The 13,321-nt window shown below is 40.9% G+C and overlaps 1 protein-coding gene across 1 annotated transcript in view; it reads right to left on the bottom strand.

Moving 5' to 3' along the window:
• The window catches only part of aff2 (AF4/FMR2 family, member 2), a 199,815-nt gene that overhangs the window by 48,047 nt on the left and 138,447 nt on the right, over positions 1-13,321 (bottom strand). Inside the window, exon 10 of the mRNA XM_017307008.1 lies at positions 7,275-7,312. Within this exon, the coding sequence (XP_017162497.1) occupies positions 7,275-7,312 (38 nt within the window). The remainder of the gene's footprint in view (positions 1-7,274; positions 7,313-13,321) is intronic.

Here is a 13,321-nt window from a genome sequence, read left to right as displayed (position 1 = left end):
AAAGCAAGTTTGTTTCAGGACAAATTTCTTAAATAGCTCTTTGGCTCTGAAATCGTACAGATCAGCCTCTGTTAGACTAGACTGGGGTGAACAATGGACGGGGTTTAAGGTGAAACAGAAGCCGGACRGCGRCGAGAAGGTAAATGTACSTCCTCGGAAACAAACGCGAAGGGGAGTGAAMATATGCAATGCGAGCGSCGAAGTAAAGGGGTGAGGACCATCTGGGTCCGGTTCATCTGTCATCTGCCTCCAGCTCTCCGGGTCCGCTCTCCGCTTGGCAGAGCTTCCTGCTGCACAGCTGGGCCCTCGCCCCCCTCCGGCCCCCGCCTCACTTCCTCACTACACCCAGTGTGTGGACGGGTGTGTTTACACACCTATTTACAGGTTGTGCACCTGTCAGTCCAGAAAAACACATCTATAAAGAACMGATCMGTCACAGTTGAGGTTACGTCTTTAATTCTGCTCACATGTCCGAAAAACGTGGTCATTTCTGGCACAAAATGACTTGGGCTACTATTTTAGGAAGGTGACAATATTAAAAAAAGGGGTGGGCATTTATTGTATCATTTATCATGTATCGCAATAAATTTCTCCTCATGATAATAATTTCGATTTACTGTCTTGATAAATTTTAATTCATGATGTTCAAAATCCACCCAAAAACCTTCCATATTGTTTGGATTGTTATTTTTTACTAGTACTATTTTTCCCCCATTGTTAATATCAACAGTGTCGGACTCGATTTGATGATATGAATCACTTTATTATGTGATTGGTGTCCTAAAGCGAATCACTATATTTTTTTTCAAGAGCAGGATTATGAGCCACATTTCCAATAACTGAGCAATTTGACATTTAGAAAATAAATCTGCTTCATGGAAACACGGCAATCGGAACAAAAAAATCTTGTTTTTCAATAAAAAGTTTTGGCACTAATATGAGCTGGGGKTTTTTTGGCCGAATTGAAATTAGTTTTTTAGGGGTTTTTTTGGCGTCACATGATCAACAACCGGATGTTTCTGGTGAATGAACCATGTAGAAGACGACAGGAAGTAGGAGGAGGATGATGATGGCGTGGTGTGTTTTTTTTAATGACTTTTTGATTATTGTGTTTTTTCGACATTAGCTGAATATCGACAAAGTGTTGCCCACATTCGTAATGGGAGCAAATCATGTTTGTGCAGCGATATTTACAGTCACAGACATACAGTTACCTAAAACAGACCAGATAAACATTTCTTATTGTCAATCTGTGGTTATCACAGTAGATTGATTATTAATTAAGAACCGCTCAGCCTTTATAAAGTGGTGAAAGCAGGCTGAGCTTTGCACTGCGGCGTGTTTGTTTTGGGGCGTTTGCCTGGGGCAGGACTGTGGGGAAAGCTATAACAGGTTCCCATCCCTACATGTGTATCGTAACGCTTCCTGGCGTCGGCAGGAGCGACTCGGCTTGACGAGCCGTCTCACATTTCAACTTCTGTCGCGTTGAAACCGAGCTGCTTCCCCCTCCCCACGTCTCATCCCGTCTGTTTGTGAGCTGCCAGCACACCTCTGTCACTGATCACAGATGTGAAAGCGCTCGACTCTGATGAGATTTAAAAAAAACAACTTATTTATTTTTTATATTCTGAAACACTTTTATGAAAAATAATGTGCCGAACACAGCACCCTACATGTTTGTTTCCACTGCTGGTAAACATGTAAAGGCCTTCAAATAAATTTTGCTCACAAAAAAAAAGGAAAAGAAAAGAAAAGACTCCTTAATTTTAAAGAATTGAGTGGAAAAAAACATCAAATGTCAGAAACRGTGGCGGAGCTGGAGTTTTATTGTGAGGGGCAGGAGGGGGGTCCAAAACTATTTTGGAGAAAGAGGAGGCGCATGAGAATGAATGACAAAACACACGAGATTAAAATTATTGATTGATAGATMATTTTAATCTTGTTTTATACTTGTATTTCTGCATATCCCTCACATTTACATTTCTTTTTCTTCTTCCCCTATTTGTGTCAATCAGAAGGGGCCAGAGCCCCCCCCAACTCTCCCCTTAGCTCCGCCCCTGGTCAAAAAACAAAAATATCCCAGTGTAGTGAAGATGGGAATGCAAATAAAACAATTGATATATTACTTAAGTTACCAAAAAGAAAATAGCTATTAGGCTCATTAGTAAATATTTAAAATAAGATTTTAAAATTCAAAGACATTGTACGTATAAAAAACTGGCAATAGTGCATGAAGCTTTGAACAAAAGCTTTTCCTTCTGCAATTCAGAAATGATCTGAGAGTAAATATAACTTTTGTTAATATTTGAACAAGCGAAAGAGAAAACTAAGTTATTGGYGTGAAACTGTGGAATGAATTGAATGATGATTTCAAGTTATTTTATTTTCAGAGCTTTAAAATTACAAAAGCTACTGCTATGTGGATATATATGTATTACACAGCCATTTGTGAATGTAATATATGTGTAATTATATATATATACATGCATATTTACATATAAATCTGTTCATGAACAGTAGATATCTTTCATTCCTGCTGGCTGCTGAGTCCAGGACGGCTTCAGACTTGTTTTTGGTAAATTATTGGTCTGTAAAGTCGTATTTTGTTCAGGTTTTTTTTTTTTTTTTTTTTTGATTTACCAAAATAAAGCGACTGTGGATCTGAGACCAAATAATATGCCAAATGAATTTGGGTCCGGGTTTGGTTAGCCCAGCTGGGCTCGGTTCTTGTTCGGTGTGTCATCTCCTTTCCCGTCTCTGACTCAGCTCCCAGAACCGACAGAACTGGATGTTTTTGTCACATCAGCTTAAATAGCTGTGAGGAAAACTAGATCCTGCTATCAAAACTGTTTGTTTTCCTTTCCGGCAGACAAGGAATTCATAACAAGCCAGATTAGAGTACGACTGGATCCAGAGGATTCCTAATCCGAGGAACGGCAGAAGTGGGAATACGGTTACATTCTGACTAGCTGGGTTGGTTTTCACTTCAGCAGGCCAAAGATGTATTACTTAAAGAGAATTCCWCATGACATGTGCCATGTTGTAGCATCGTCACGGTCGCTACATGTGGATAGCCTCGACGGAGCGGCATCTGGATTTAAGAAGTGATTTTATTCAATCTGACGTAACAGGAAGGCGTCTTTCATCTACTGTGATCTGAAAACTGAAGAGATTGTATTTTTGTGTTCAGTCAGCTTTTCTTAAAACTACACCAGTCACACTTATTGAATTGCTAAAACTCCCACACACATATTTTGTGATGTAAACCTTACTATAGTCTTTGTAAGGTGGAGTTTTGTAGGAACTTTGGTTATCCGTAAGTTTCTGTTGTCTCTCAGCGTAAACATGAAGTGACACAGACACGTCAAAACACACACTAAAAAAAGGAGTGTGTAGTTTTGCATATTAGTATGTTTTTTTGTTTTTGTTTTTGTTTTTTTTAGAAATGTCAATTATTTTTCAATTGTATTAGATTTATTTCTGTATACTGTCAACTCAAAATGATAAAGTAGAATGTAATTCTTTTTTATCAGTAATCATACTGAATAACCAATCATTTCTACCCAGTGGGAAATCCTTGGCTTTAAGTGACATATATTTCTGCCCCAGGAATTGCACCACACAAACATAATGAAATTAATATTTTTTACTTAAAGTTCTTAAATTGTCTACATACAGTTATATTCACTGTCACTTTGTTGCCATACTATAAAAAGGTCATAAAAGTTATAAAAAGGTTCCAAGCCCTCCCAACATGAAACTTCAGGCCCCCCACAGACCAACATGTAATGATGATGGGTTAGCACTGTTTAATGTTAAATCATTTTTCTGATTCTAACTTGCTATGATGAGTTACGGCTGTGTGACAGCATAAAATATGCATTTAAAAATTCATATAAAAATCTAAAGTTTCTACAAAAATTCCAAAAATATTTCTAGAGCAAGAATTTCATGACAATTCCCACACACAATTTCCACATTCGTAGAAGAGCGGCTCTAAAAGATAACAATCTTAATTCCCATTTTGAGAGTTTAGTCCAAATTCAATAAATTTACTAAAAAGTCTCACACTATTCTCAGATGAAAAACTTCCCATCTGGCTTCATTACCACAACACTTTTTATTCCACTTGTCTTCAATGCACTATTTTGTCTTTATTGTTTRAAAAGGTCAGTATAGAATTGTGTTGGGCATGAAATGAAAAAAAAAAAAGAAATGTTGAAGAGTTCTGAATACTTTAGCGAGGCTCTGTAAATCCACTCAGGCCGTCTGGTTTACCTCGGCCAGTCAGAAACGATTCGCTCTGAGAAATGCCTTWMAGTGTATTGAAATACCTTCAAAAAGCCAAAAAAGAGAAAAGAAATCTAGCTGCCTTCTGTTCAACCATGAAGGATTTACTCTGACCGCAGAGTGAATCTTATATGAGAGCGTCAGAGTTGAGAAAGAGAGCAGAGTAGTTATTAGCAGTGGGGGAAAAAAATGCGGCGTTTTTCCCCCCTACCTATCCATGGATTCCTYCTCTGCGACCACAGAGGGCAGACCTGACGGACCTTCGTCGGCAACCTGTTTCCACGTCTGATCCATCCCGAACGCGAGCGCATTCATCTTTGATGAGCTTTACTTCGTCGGAGCGCATCGATCCGCTCATGTCTGAGCAGGTTTGCGTCACCGCTCGCGTCGGCTATGAAAACCCAAAGAACGCCGGCAGCTCGGCGGAGCTCTCGGCGTAGTAACAAGTCTAAAAGAGACAAATCCCCGTCACTGCGGGCACTTTCCCTCGACAAAAGATCATGGCGGTGTGATAACATGTATGTGTGAGTCTGTTGGTATATGGATGAGGCTGGCTGTCAGCGCCGGGTTAAAATAAGGATGTGTGTTTGTAAGGGCGGTGTGAGAATTGTGGGTTAAACAGCGAGCGCTGCGGTCTGTGGGGGATAAAGCCAGTGGATCGCTCGCAGCGTCTCCAGTCCCAGAGTCCCTGCAGTCTGTGTGTGTGTGCTGCTCAGTAGATTGGGCTGCAGAGTGAATGGGCTCATTAGCGGTAGCAGAGTAACACATGGCCCGGGGCACACAGACACAGAGCACACTCACTTTCTCCCTATAACCCCCCCACACTCCTTCTTTTCCCCAATACACACATACAGACACACTCCAGACTGGAATACTAATGCATTCAGACTGCAAACACAGATCGCCTCATTTATTAAAAAAACTAAAAATCTGGATAGTTTAATCAGTCAGGGCCTTAGAAAATTTCTAAGGAAAAAAAGAACAATCAAAAACTCAACCAAGTCATCTGCAGAATTCATCCACAGTTGTTTTATTTAAAAGCGAGATCCTGGGCGATGATAAAGCGGGCGATGTTTCCTTCCAGACATTAACACCTAACCAGCAGATAATCATGAGCTGCCCACACAGAGCTGAATGCTTAACATGAAGGCTTTCAGCACCAGCAGAGAACTCGTTAATGATGACACTGTAACTTCTGCTGTCGCCTGCTAGCTGCAGTCACTTCTGGTTTCCACTTGTAACACACACAACGCATTGACTCTTACACGGCGGCTCCTAAAAGCCCAACACAAATAGACATAGTCAGATCATCGTCAACGTTCTACTGTGACTTTTATCCTGAACTGTTAAAGTCAGAACAAAAGTATCTATTTATCTGGTTATCTAACCAGCTAGCTATCTATAAGGCTATATGTCTGTCTAGCTAACAACAAGGCTATCTATCTATCTATCTATCTATCTATCTATCTATCTATCTATCTATCTATCTATCTATCTATCTATCTATCTATCTATCTATCTATCTATCTATCTANTCTATCTATCTATCTATCTATCTATCTATCTATCTATCTATCTATCTATCTATCTATCTATCTATCTATCTATCTATCTATCTATCTATCTATCTCATTTACTTTCTGATTGTTCCTACAAACAGGAAATAAGATTCTGCTTCAGCTGCACTATTCTGTTGAATTCCAATCAAAAATGCTTTAACAGCTGAGCTGTGTGAGCAGGTGCCAATCAAGTCAATAGAAACAAAGTCAGACAGATATGAAGTAGTTCATAAACAGACACCCAGAGTGGGCTTGGGCCTATTGGGTCTATTTGTCATTGATGTAAAAAAACAAAACAAAACACAAGTAAACTCATAATTTTTTAAAAAAACATCTCTCCTTGGGAATCTGTTTCCAATTCTTGGAAATTAGTTTGGAGAGTCATGGAGAAAATACTCGAGGGAAATCAAGCCGCTTAGCTACATTCATAGCATGTTGGCTCCATGAGAACAGCCCTCTCTCTCTCTCAAACACTGATTTCTGCGACACCTGCTCCCTTCATGAAACAAAACGCGGTGTTGTCTTCACCTTCATAACCTCAGAGGATGCATCTGCATGTTCCTCCATCGACATACATTTTAAGTCCCAGTTATTTTTATTATATCTAGAGCTGTCCTTGTAAAGCAAAGAGGTGTTTTTTGTTCTTTTTAATGACAATGATTGTTGGATTTTAATTTCATAAACACGGCGTCTTTTCATCAGTATTAAGTCTGCACTACTTTTCTGCAGAAACTCAGATTTAGATTTAACTAATGACTCCATGTTGTAGCAGAATAAAACAGAGCGTATATGTGTGAAGAATTTTTCCTTTGAGTTACAACCTCTGCATGCAGAAAACCTTCAAAAAAAAAAAAAAAGAACATTAAAAGGTATCAAATACTGAGCGTGTCAGACGTGTGCAGCCTTAAAAAGCGAGCGTTGCGGAGCTGAGGAGTGAGTGCAGGCAGCTGACTGGGGTCATCGTGTGGTCACCTGTCATCACAGATGCTTCAGCCAATTAAAACTCCGGCGCTTTAACCGCGGCTGCGATAACCTTGAAATATTCCAAACGCTGAAAAATGAACCACTCTTACCCCGCTCCATCTTTCGGATTTAACTCAACGTCTGCGCGCGTCGCTTCGACCGGCTTGTCGGATGCTCTACGGTCACCGTGACGACTCTGACCTTAACGGCGCTTTCGGAAAACAACTACGTTAAAGAAACGTCCAGGGATTCATCCAGAACCGAACCGACTGCTGCAACTGTGCGTTTCGGGCCAGACAACATTTATTTATAGCTTCTTTTCTTGGCTGAAACAGCTTGTCCTCATTCAGACCAAATGTGGTTTTCACTAACATTTCTCTCAGCCAAAAAACACAACGCAACACATTTAAAGGGGCGAAAGAAAAAAAACAACAACCCCCGTCATGGAGCGGGACGGCTTACCTCAGTGCTGAGCTTCTGGCTTTGGTCTTGTCAGACACCTGTAAGGACACAGACACGGAAAGAGAGATTTAGACACTCAGTCTCAGCAGCTGGCTTTGTTTATATGTCTGACTGATGCACTTAAACCATGTGATTTTCAATCTATGTGTACACTTCATAATTTATTTATTACATAACATGTATGTATGCTTTTCAGTTATGGGTAAAATTATATTTAGTAGTTCTATGAAGCTATTGGTGCTTATGGTAATTAAAAGTATACATTTGTGCGATGCTACTTGCTAGACTGATAGCAGTAGCATAGTACAGAAAACTCAGGGAATCTGTTAAATGGTGCTGATTTGGGTAGTAGAGGTTTAAAAGACATTTTGACAAAAGACTTTGGTATGACTTGCAATGCAGTGACACTAACCTGTGTTTATTTGGTGTTGTGGAAATGTATATAAAAGAACAGATTTAAAAACATACAGAAAAATAAAACTGAGATGATTCAGCATAGTCTGCAGATATTAAACTAATTTACGCTCCATTCCTCCCTTTTCAACTTTTGTCCCTTTCAGGAAACTAATCGGGTGATTGTGTTTGGCAGGAAAGCCCTTCCTCCTCTTCCTCATCATTCTTCAGTTCTGTACGTCAATTACAAAAAAAAAAAAAAACCAAACAAAACAGAACTGAATGAACAAACGAACGAAAGAAAACCCAATTTCTCCAAATGTCAAGCCGGTGTTTTCTCTTCCAGGACTGCTGCTCAGCAATTAAAATGAATTACTGAACACCAAAAAGAAAAAGAAACTAAAAAAAGGACATTTTCTCCTTTCCGGCTTGTTGTTTCCTGCCCTCTCTAGGAATCAGGTGATTAACTGAGCCAGTGAAGTTTCTGGGAGATCGATGCAGAGCTGCAGGCTACAACAACAAACCTCCTCAGATCTTTGGCTTTTGGAGACTTGAGGGAAGCTCGCGGAGAAGATCTATGTGTGAATATATTAACCCGGCTGGTGGCTTGGCTCGGATTTAAATAAAGCACAACCCAGCCGGCGTTCAGACGCGGAGTTTCTGCCGTCAGAGAGCGGCTGGAAGTGTTGTTCCCGACAAAAAGGAAGAGAAGAAAAACAAAACAAAAAAACAAAAGCTAAAAGAGAGCTTAAAGAGCTATGAGACCCATACGATTCCCTATTTTTATGTGGGTGCCAGACGTCCCGGTGTTTCACAGCAGGCCTGGCGGTGAAGACTTAACAAGACGCCCACGACGCCTTAAACAGAAACCAGACAATAAATTCGGTGCTTGTCCTCATGGTTTGTTTCAGCACGAGAGACTCCATAAAGCGGCGCTAACACCTGAACACCGAGTATGAAATCTGTTCTCCTGATGCAACTCTTGCTCCCTGGCTGAAAGTACAACAGCGACCGAATCCTTGCTTTAGGAAATCGCCACATTTAGGGAAATTTTCAGTGGCAGCGATCCGGATATAATGTGATTTGTTGCACTGAAAGTTGCCGGTGGTGTGTTGCTTGCAGTTTTGATGCTAAACATTACTGACCGGTTGCAGCTTGGACTCTTGGCATCAGGTACCAAGATGGTAGCAGCAGATCCGTTAAGTCGGAGGCCTCAAACTCCAATCCTCGAGGTTAGGAGTCCTGCAATTTTTAGATGTCTCTCTGCTTCAGCACACCTGACTCCAATGTAAGCTAATTAGCAGAGCTCTGTAGAGTACGACTGTTTGCTAGTGAGGCAGGTTAGCCATTTAATTCAGGTGTGTAGGACAAGGAACATATCTAAAAGATGACGGAGGATTAACGGTTTTCCTGGAATGGCAAGTTGTTTCTCCACCATAAGCACATTTAGCAGCATGACTGTTGTGTTGATTGACAGCGCTAAGCCCCTCCCCCTGGTTCTGAGTGGTTGTTTCTGGTCCGAAGTGATACATTTCTTCAGATGGCAATAGTAGGGGAGGAGGCGCAGGAGACTGATCTTTTCCTAGCTTATCCATCAGGGCATAGTGTCACTTCTAACAAATGTATACATTTTTAATTTTTTTTTAATTTTTGTTTATAAAAGTTACATGCTCTTTCTTTTGTGGCAAGGTTTCACATATAATTTAGGGAAAACGGTCACAGATAAGATATGGATTATCTCTAAGCACTGTGAGGATAACAGCAACTAGCGAACGAAGTTATAAGAGTTATTTCACATCTCGTCCTTCCATCCATCTATCGGTGGATAAGAGGCCCAAACGCTTAAAATGTTCCCATGTGGTCTTTGTGTGGCCCGTACTTCCAAAGACGGGTCCTGTGTGCATTCAGAGCGCGCAGCTGACGGTGGAACCAAAAGGGGCGTGGCTTACAAGTCCCGGTATTCCAAAGAGCAACGTGTCCAACGTGTAGATGTCACCCTCTCATCATCCTGATTCAGGCACTTCACATCCGTTCAGTGCTTCAAATACAAGCTGTTGTGAATCTTACCAGGATCAGATTCTGCTGAGCCAGGGGTTTCTCCGATCAGACGGTCTCTGGAAGCCCCCGCGCTCCAGCTGCGCACCCCCTGCTGCGTCTGCAGCTGTCCTCACTTCCTGTCGTATCACTCACTCCACACTGGACCAAACTTGAATAGACTTGACTGAATTGGACTGTCCTCTGCAAAGTGCCTCCAGGTGACTCTTATTGTAGTATTTTATAAATAGACTGAGATAAGCTGACCAGACTGAGTTCGCCGGATGTTTCCACCACCCTTCTTTCACCTGACACTTTCCCAAAGCAAACTCTCCTCCGAGTAGCTCTCCTGCTGAATGTTACATGTCAGGCAAACAGCACACACACCGCAAAAGAAAAAAAAAAAAAGAAATATGAGAACACCTCAGAATACCTCCTTGTATTTTTTGTGTGTGCCATTTTTACTTGACAGACTTGACCTCGTTCAAATTCGGGAGAGTCGGACGTTTTCATATGAAGATGGAACCTTTTGAGCTCAACTTAGCTCGGACCACGGGGATCAGTCGGGGACAAAGGACAGCCCCGCACCGGTAAATTGGCTTGTTGTTTCCTGTCAGTTTCTGTAGTCATTAGGCGCCGCTTTCCACTTTCCGTCGCCGCGCCTTTTCCCCCTCTCCTCCATCTCTCCTTCCTGCGCGCCGTCTTCCAATTCCCTCCTCTCCTCCGTCTCTTTTGCTCTTTGCCAAAAACATATTCATCATCCTCCTCTGCTGCCCTCACCGCGCTCTGCCACAGCATACTAATGATAGTGTGCATCTGTGTGTGTGTGTGTGTGAGGGACACACTGTCAGAGTGTGTTTATGTGTTTGCTGCCATAAATTCTTGGGAGTGGAGCCTTACACGGCTGCATGCGCTTCTCTGTGGGTGCATGTGTGTAATACATGGCCGTCCATGTGTTTGATTACAAATGTGTTTTTACTTGGGGCTATAAAAGCTTGATAATACGCCATGCACTCATTTGCTATAAGCCTGTTAGCGGCGTCCACAGATAAATGCTGCTGAATTCATCTCGGGCCTCGCGCTTTTCATCATCGCCGTCGTCGTTCAGCCTGCTGCTTTTCTTTCGTCTGTCTTTATCTCCAGATCTCTGTCGCTCCCATCGTTCTTTCTTTCTTCCACACATTGTGCTGCTTTTACCAGAATCACTCCCTGTGCCTGTCTTCATCAGAGATCAATGGTTAAAAAACAAAAAAAAAACAAAAAGGTAAAACGACTTTATTTCTGGTTGAGATATAAAAAGAAAAAGTTCAACTTTCTGAAAACGATATATTGAAGTTAAGTCCTTCATTTCTCTCTGTGTATATATATTTTAGAAATAAAACAAAGAAATGTGTTTTTACGTTAAAATCTTTTAAAGAAAATCAACAGGTTCTGATGTGACGTCACTCTCTTCAGAGTTGTTGTGAATGCTAACGCTAGTTAGCGTAGGCTTAGCATAGCTACAGATGACGCCGGATAAACAGTTTTCCTGTAACGGTGAGTTGTTTCTCCTCCATTAGCACGTCGAGGAGGTGAAGGAGGAGAACGACCTTTTCACAGAATGTCACAACATGGTGGCAGTTTTAAGAAATATGCAATCGCTAAAAAAAGCGTTTCTCCCTCATGTTTTTTTTTTTTATTAAACATTATGTGTAAAACTAAGAATCTTGTTATAAAGCAAAAGAAAATCTTCCTCTGAAAAAAACGCTCAACACCAAACACCACTGTCAGTGTTTGGATTTTTACTTTTCAACTAAAATCAATATAGTGTGACCAACAAACAGCTGTGATTTCAGCTAAAAGAACAAAAATATGAACCTTGTACATTATTACGGCATCTAGAAAAGATAAATAACTTTGTTAATCCTGATTGACCTAAAACAGGAAGCAGCTAAACAACTATTATTTTGCTTATATAATGTGGTTTTTAATCATATTTCTTTCCAAAGAAATGATAAATAATGCTCTGGGTGATTTAAATAGATGCTTTAGCGCCTAAGCAACATAACTGGTAATTGAGGTGAATAGAATAGAATCACAGTATTAATATAGACTGGTGAAATTTAGTGTGTTAATTCAGAGCACTGTGTCCATGGCTTTGATCTTAACGAAGTATCAGACATGGACTTTGTTAGCGTCTCCAACTTCCTGTTCTGAAATGACCCAGATCGGCGTCGGGGACAAAAAGTGCCTGATTGGAACGCGGCAACGTGAAGTTTACATTATTAACACTGACATTTAATATTACTTAAATAAAGTACATGTTTAACTGGCGAAGAACTCGCAGTGCCTTTAAAGACGGCAAAAATAAATGAATATATGCATGGAGACGATAAATTAATAACGCGCTTCCTTTCTCATCCCGTCTCCTCGCCACGCCAGGAATAATTCAACGCCGGGGCGCGCTTCTGAACGCACACTAAATATCTGTGATTAAAAGATCTCATTTCGGCATAATTACAACAACTAAAACCACTATAAATGACCTGCCATCGTTTATAATTATTATGTCTTACCCCGGTCGTAATTATATAATCAAACGAGGAGTTAAAAGGGGATGAGAGGAATCCGTATCTTTTCATTAACGGAGAATATCTGGCGGACTCTTTGATGAGCGTTGATATCCGTCTGCACAGTGGGGGAGGGAACCGAAGCACAGACCCCACTGACTGCTTTGAACTCATCTCTGGCATCATTAGCGTGTGATGACAGTGATTAGCAAAGAGAAGGCCACACTGCCAATTTTCATACAGGAAAGAAAAAAAGACAAAAAAAAAAAAAACAACAAAAAAACAGGACAACAGCGCTGTCCATGTTCAACATGCCCCGCAGTGACAAATCTGAATTCCTTAGTCAGCGGACACAGACCGAACACGATGACGTCACGGCTTCTACGGGGAAAAGTAAAATAAAATGCGACAGAGTGTTAAGCAGACAGGGACACACTCTTCCAGATTCAAACACGTTAAAGCTGGGGCCTTTTTCTTCCAAACCCAAAACTTCCATTAAAATTACGATACTGAAGTTACGCCCCAAATAAAGGTGACTGATGGAGTGTGAAAAAGACTTTTAGCTACTTCCATTCACTGCTGCTTTGTTTTCCACAAGAACAAGCTGCTGGACGTCCGGCTAACGATGCTGGTCAGAAGTGGAGCAGAAATGATGCCTGCCTCAGCAGTAGTTTTAGTCACAATCAGGCCTGTCACCATAAGCAATGAATCAATTAATCACAAAATGAATTAAAACGACATCAATAATTTTCATTTGCGTGATTTGAAATGTACAATTAATCAAATGATCAAAAGTACAGAAAATGACTCAGTTATTGTCAAATGACCTCATGCATGTCGGACAGTAATGAGCGCTTTCTATGTTTCCTTACTGGAGCTGGTGTATAACACACTACCACTTGCATTCTGATGATGCTGTTGCTAAACAACCACAAAAAGGAACAAAAAAGGAAAAGGGAAAAAAAAACTCCTTGAAGAGTTTGTGCCTGCCACCATGACAGCCGTCCTCCAGACTTCCCATTCATTTAGGAATCCAGACTTTTCTGTGACACTCCTAATTAGTCTTCTGTT

This window comes from Poecilia reticulata, linkage group LG10 (assembly GCF_000633615.1).
Source record: "Poecilia reticulata strain Guanapo linkage group LG10, Guppy_female_1.0+MT, whole genome shotgun sequence".
Lineage (NCBI taxonomy): Eukaryota > Metazoa > Chordata > Actinopteri > Cyprinodontiformes > Poeciliidae > Poecilia > Poecilia reticulata.
The sequence above is the reverse complement of the archived record's forward strand: the minus strand, read 5'-3'. Positions and strand labels throughout refer to the sequence as shown.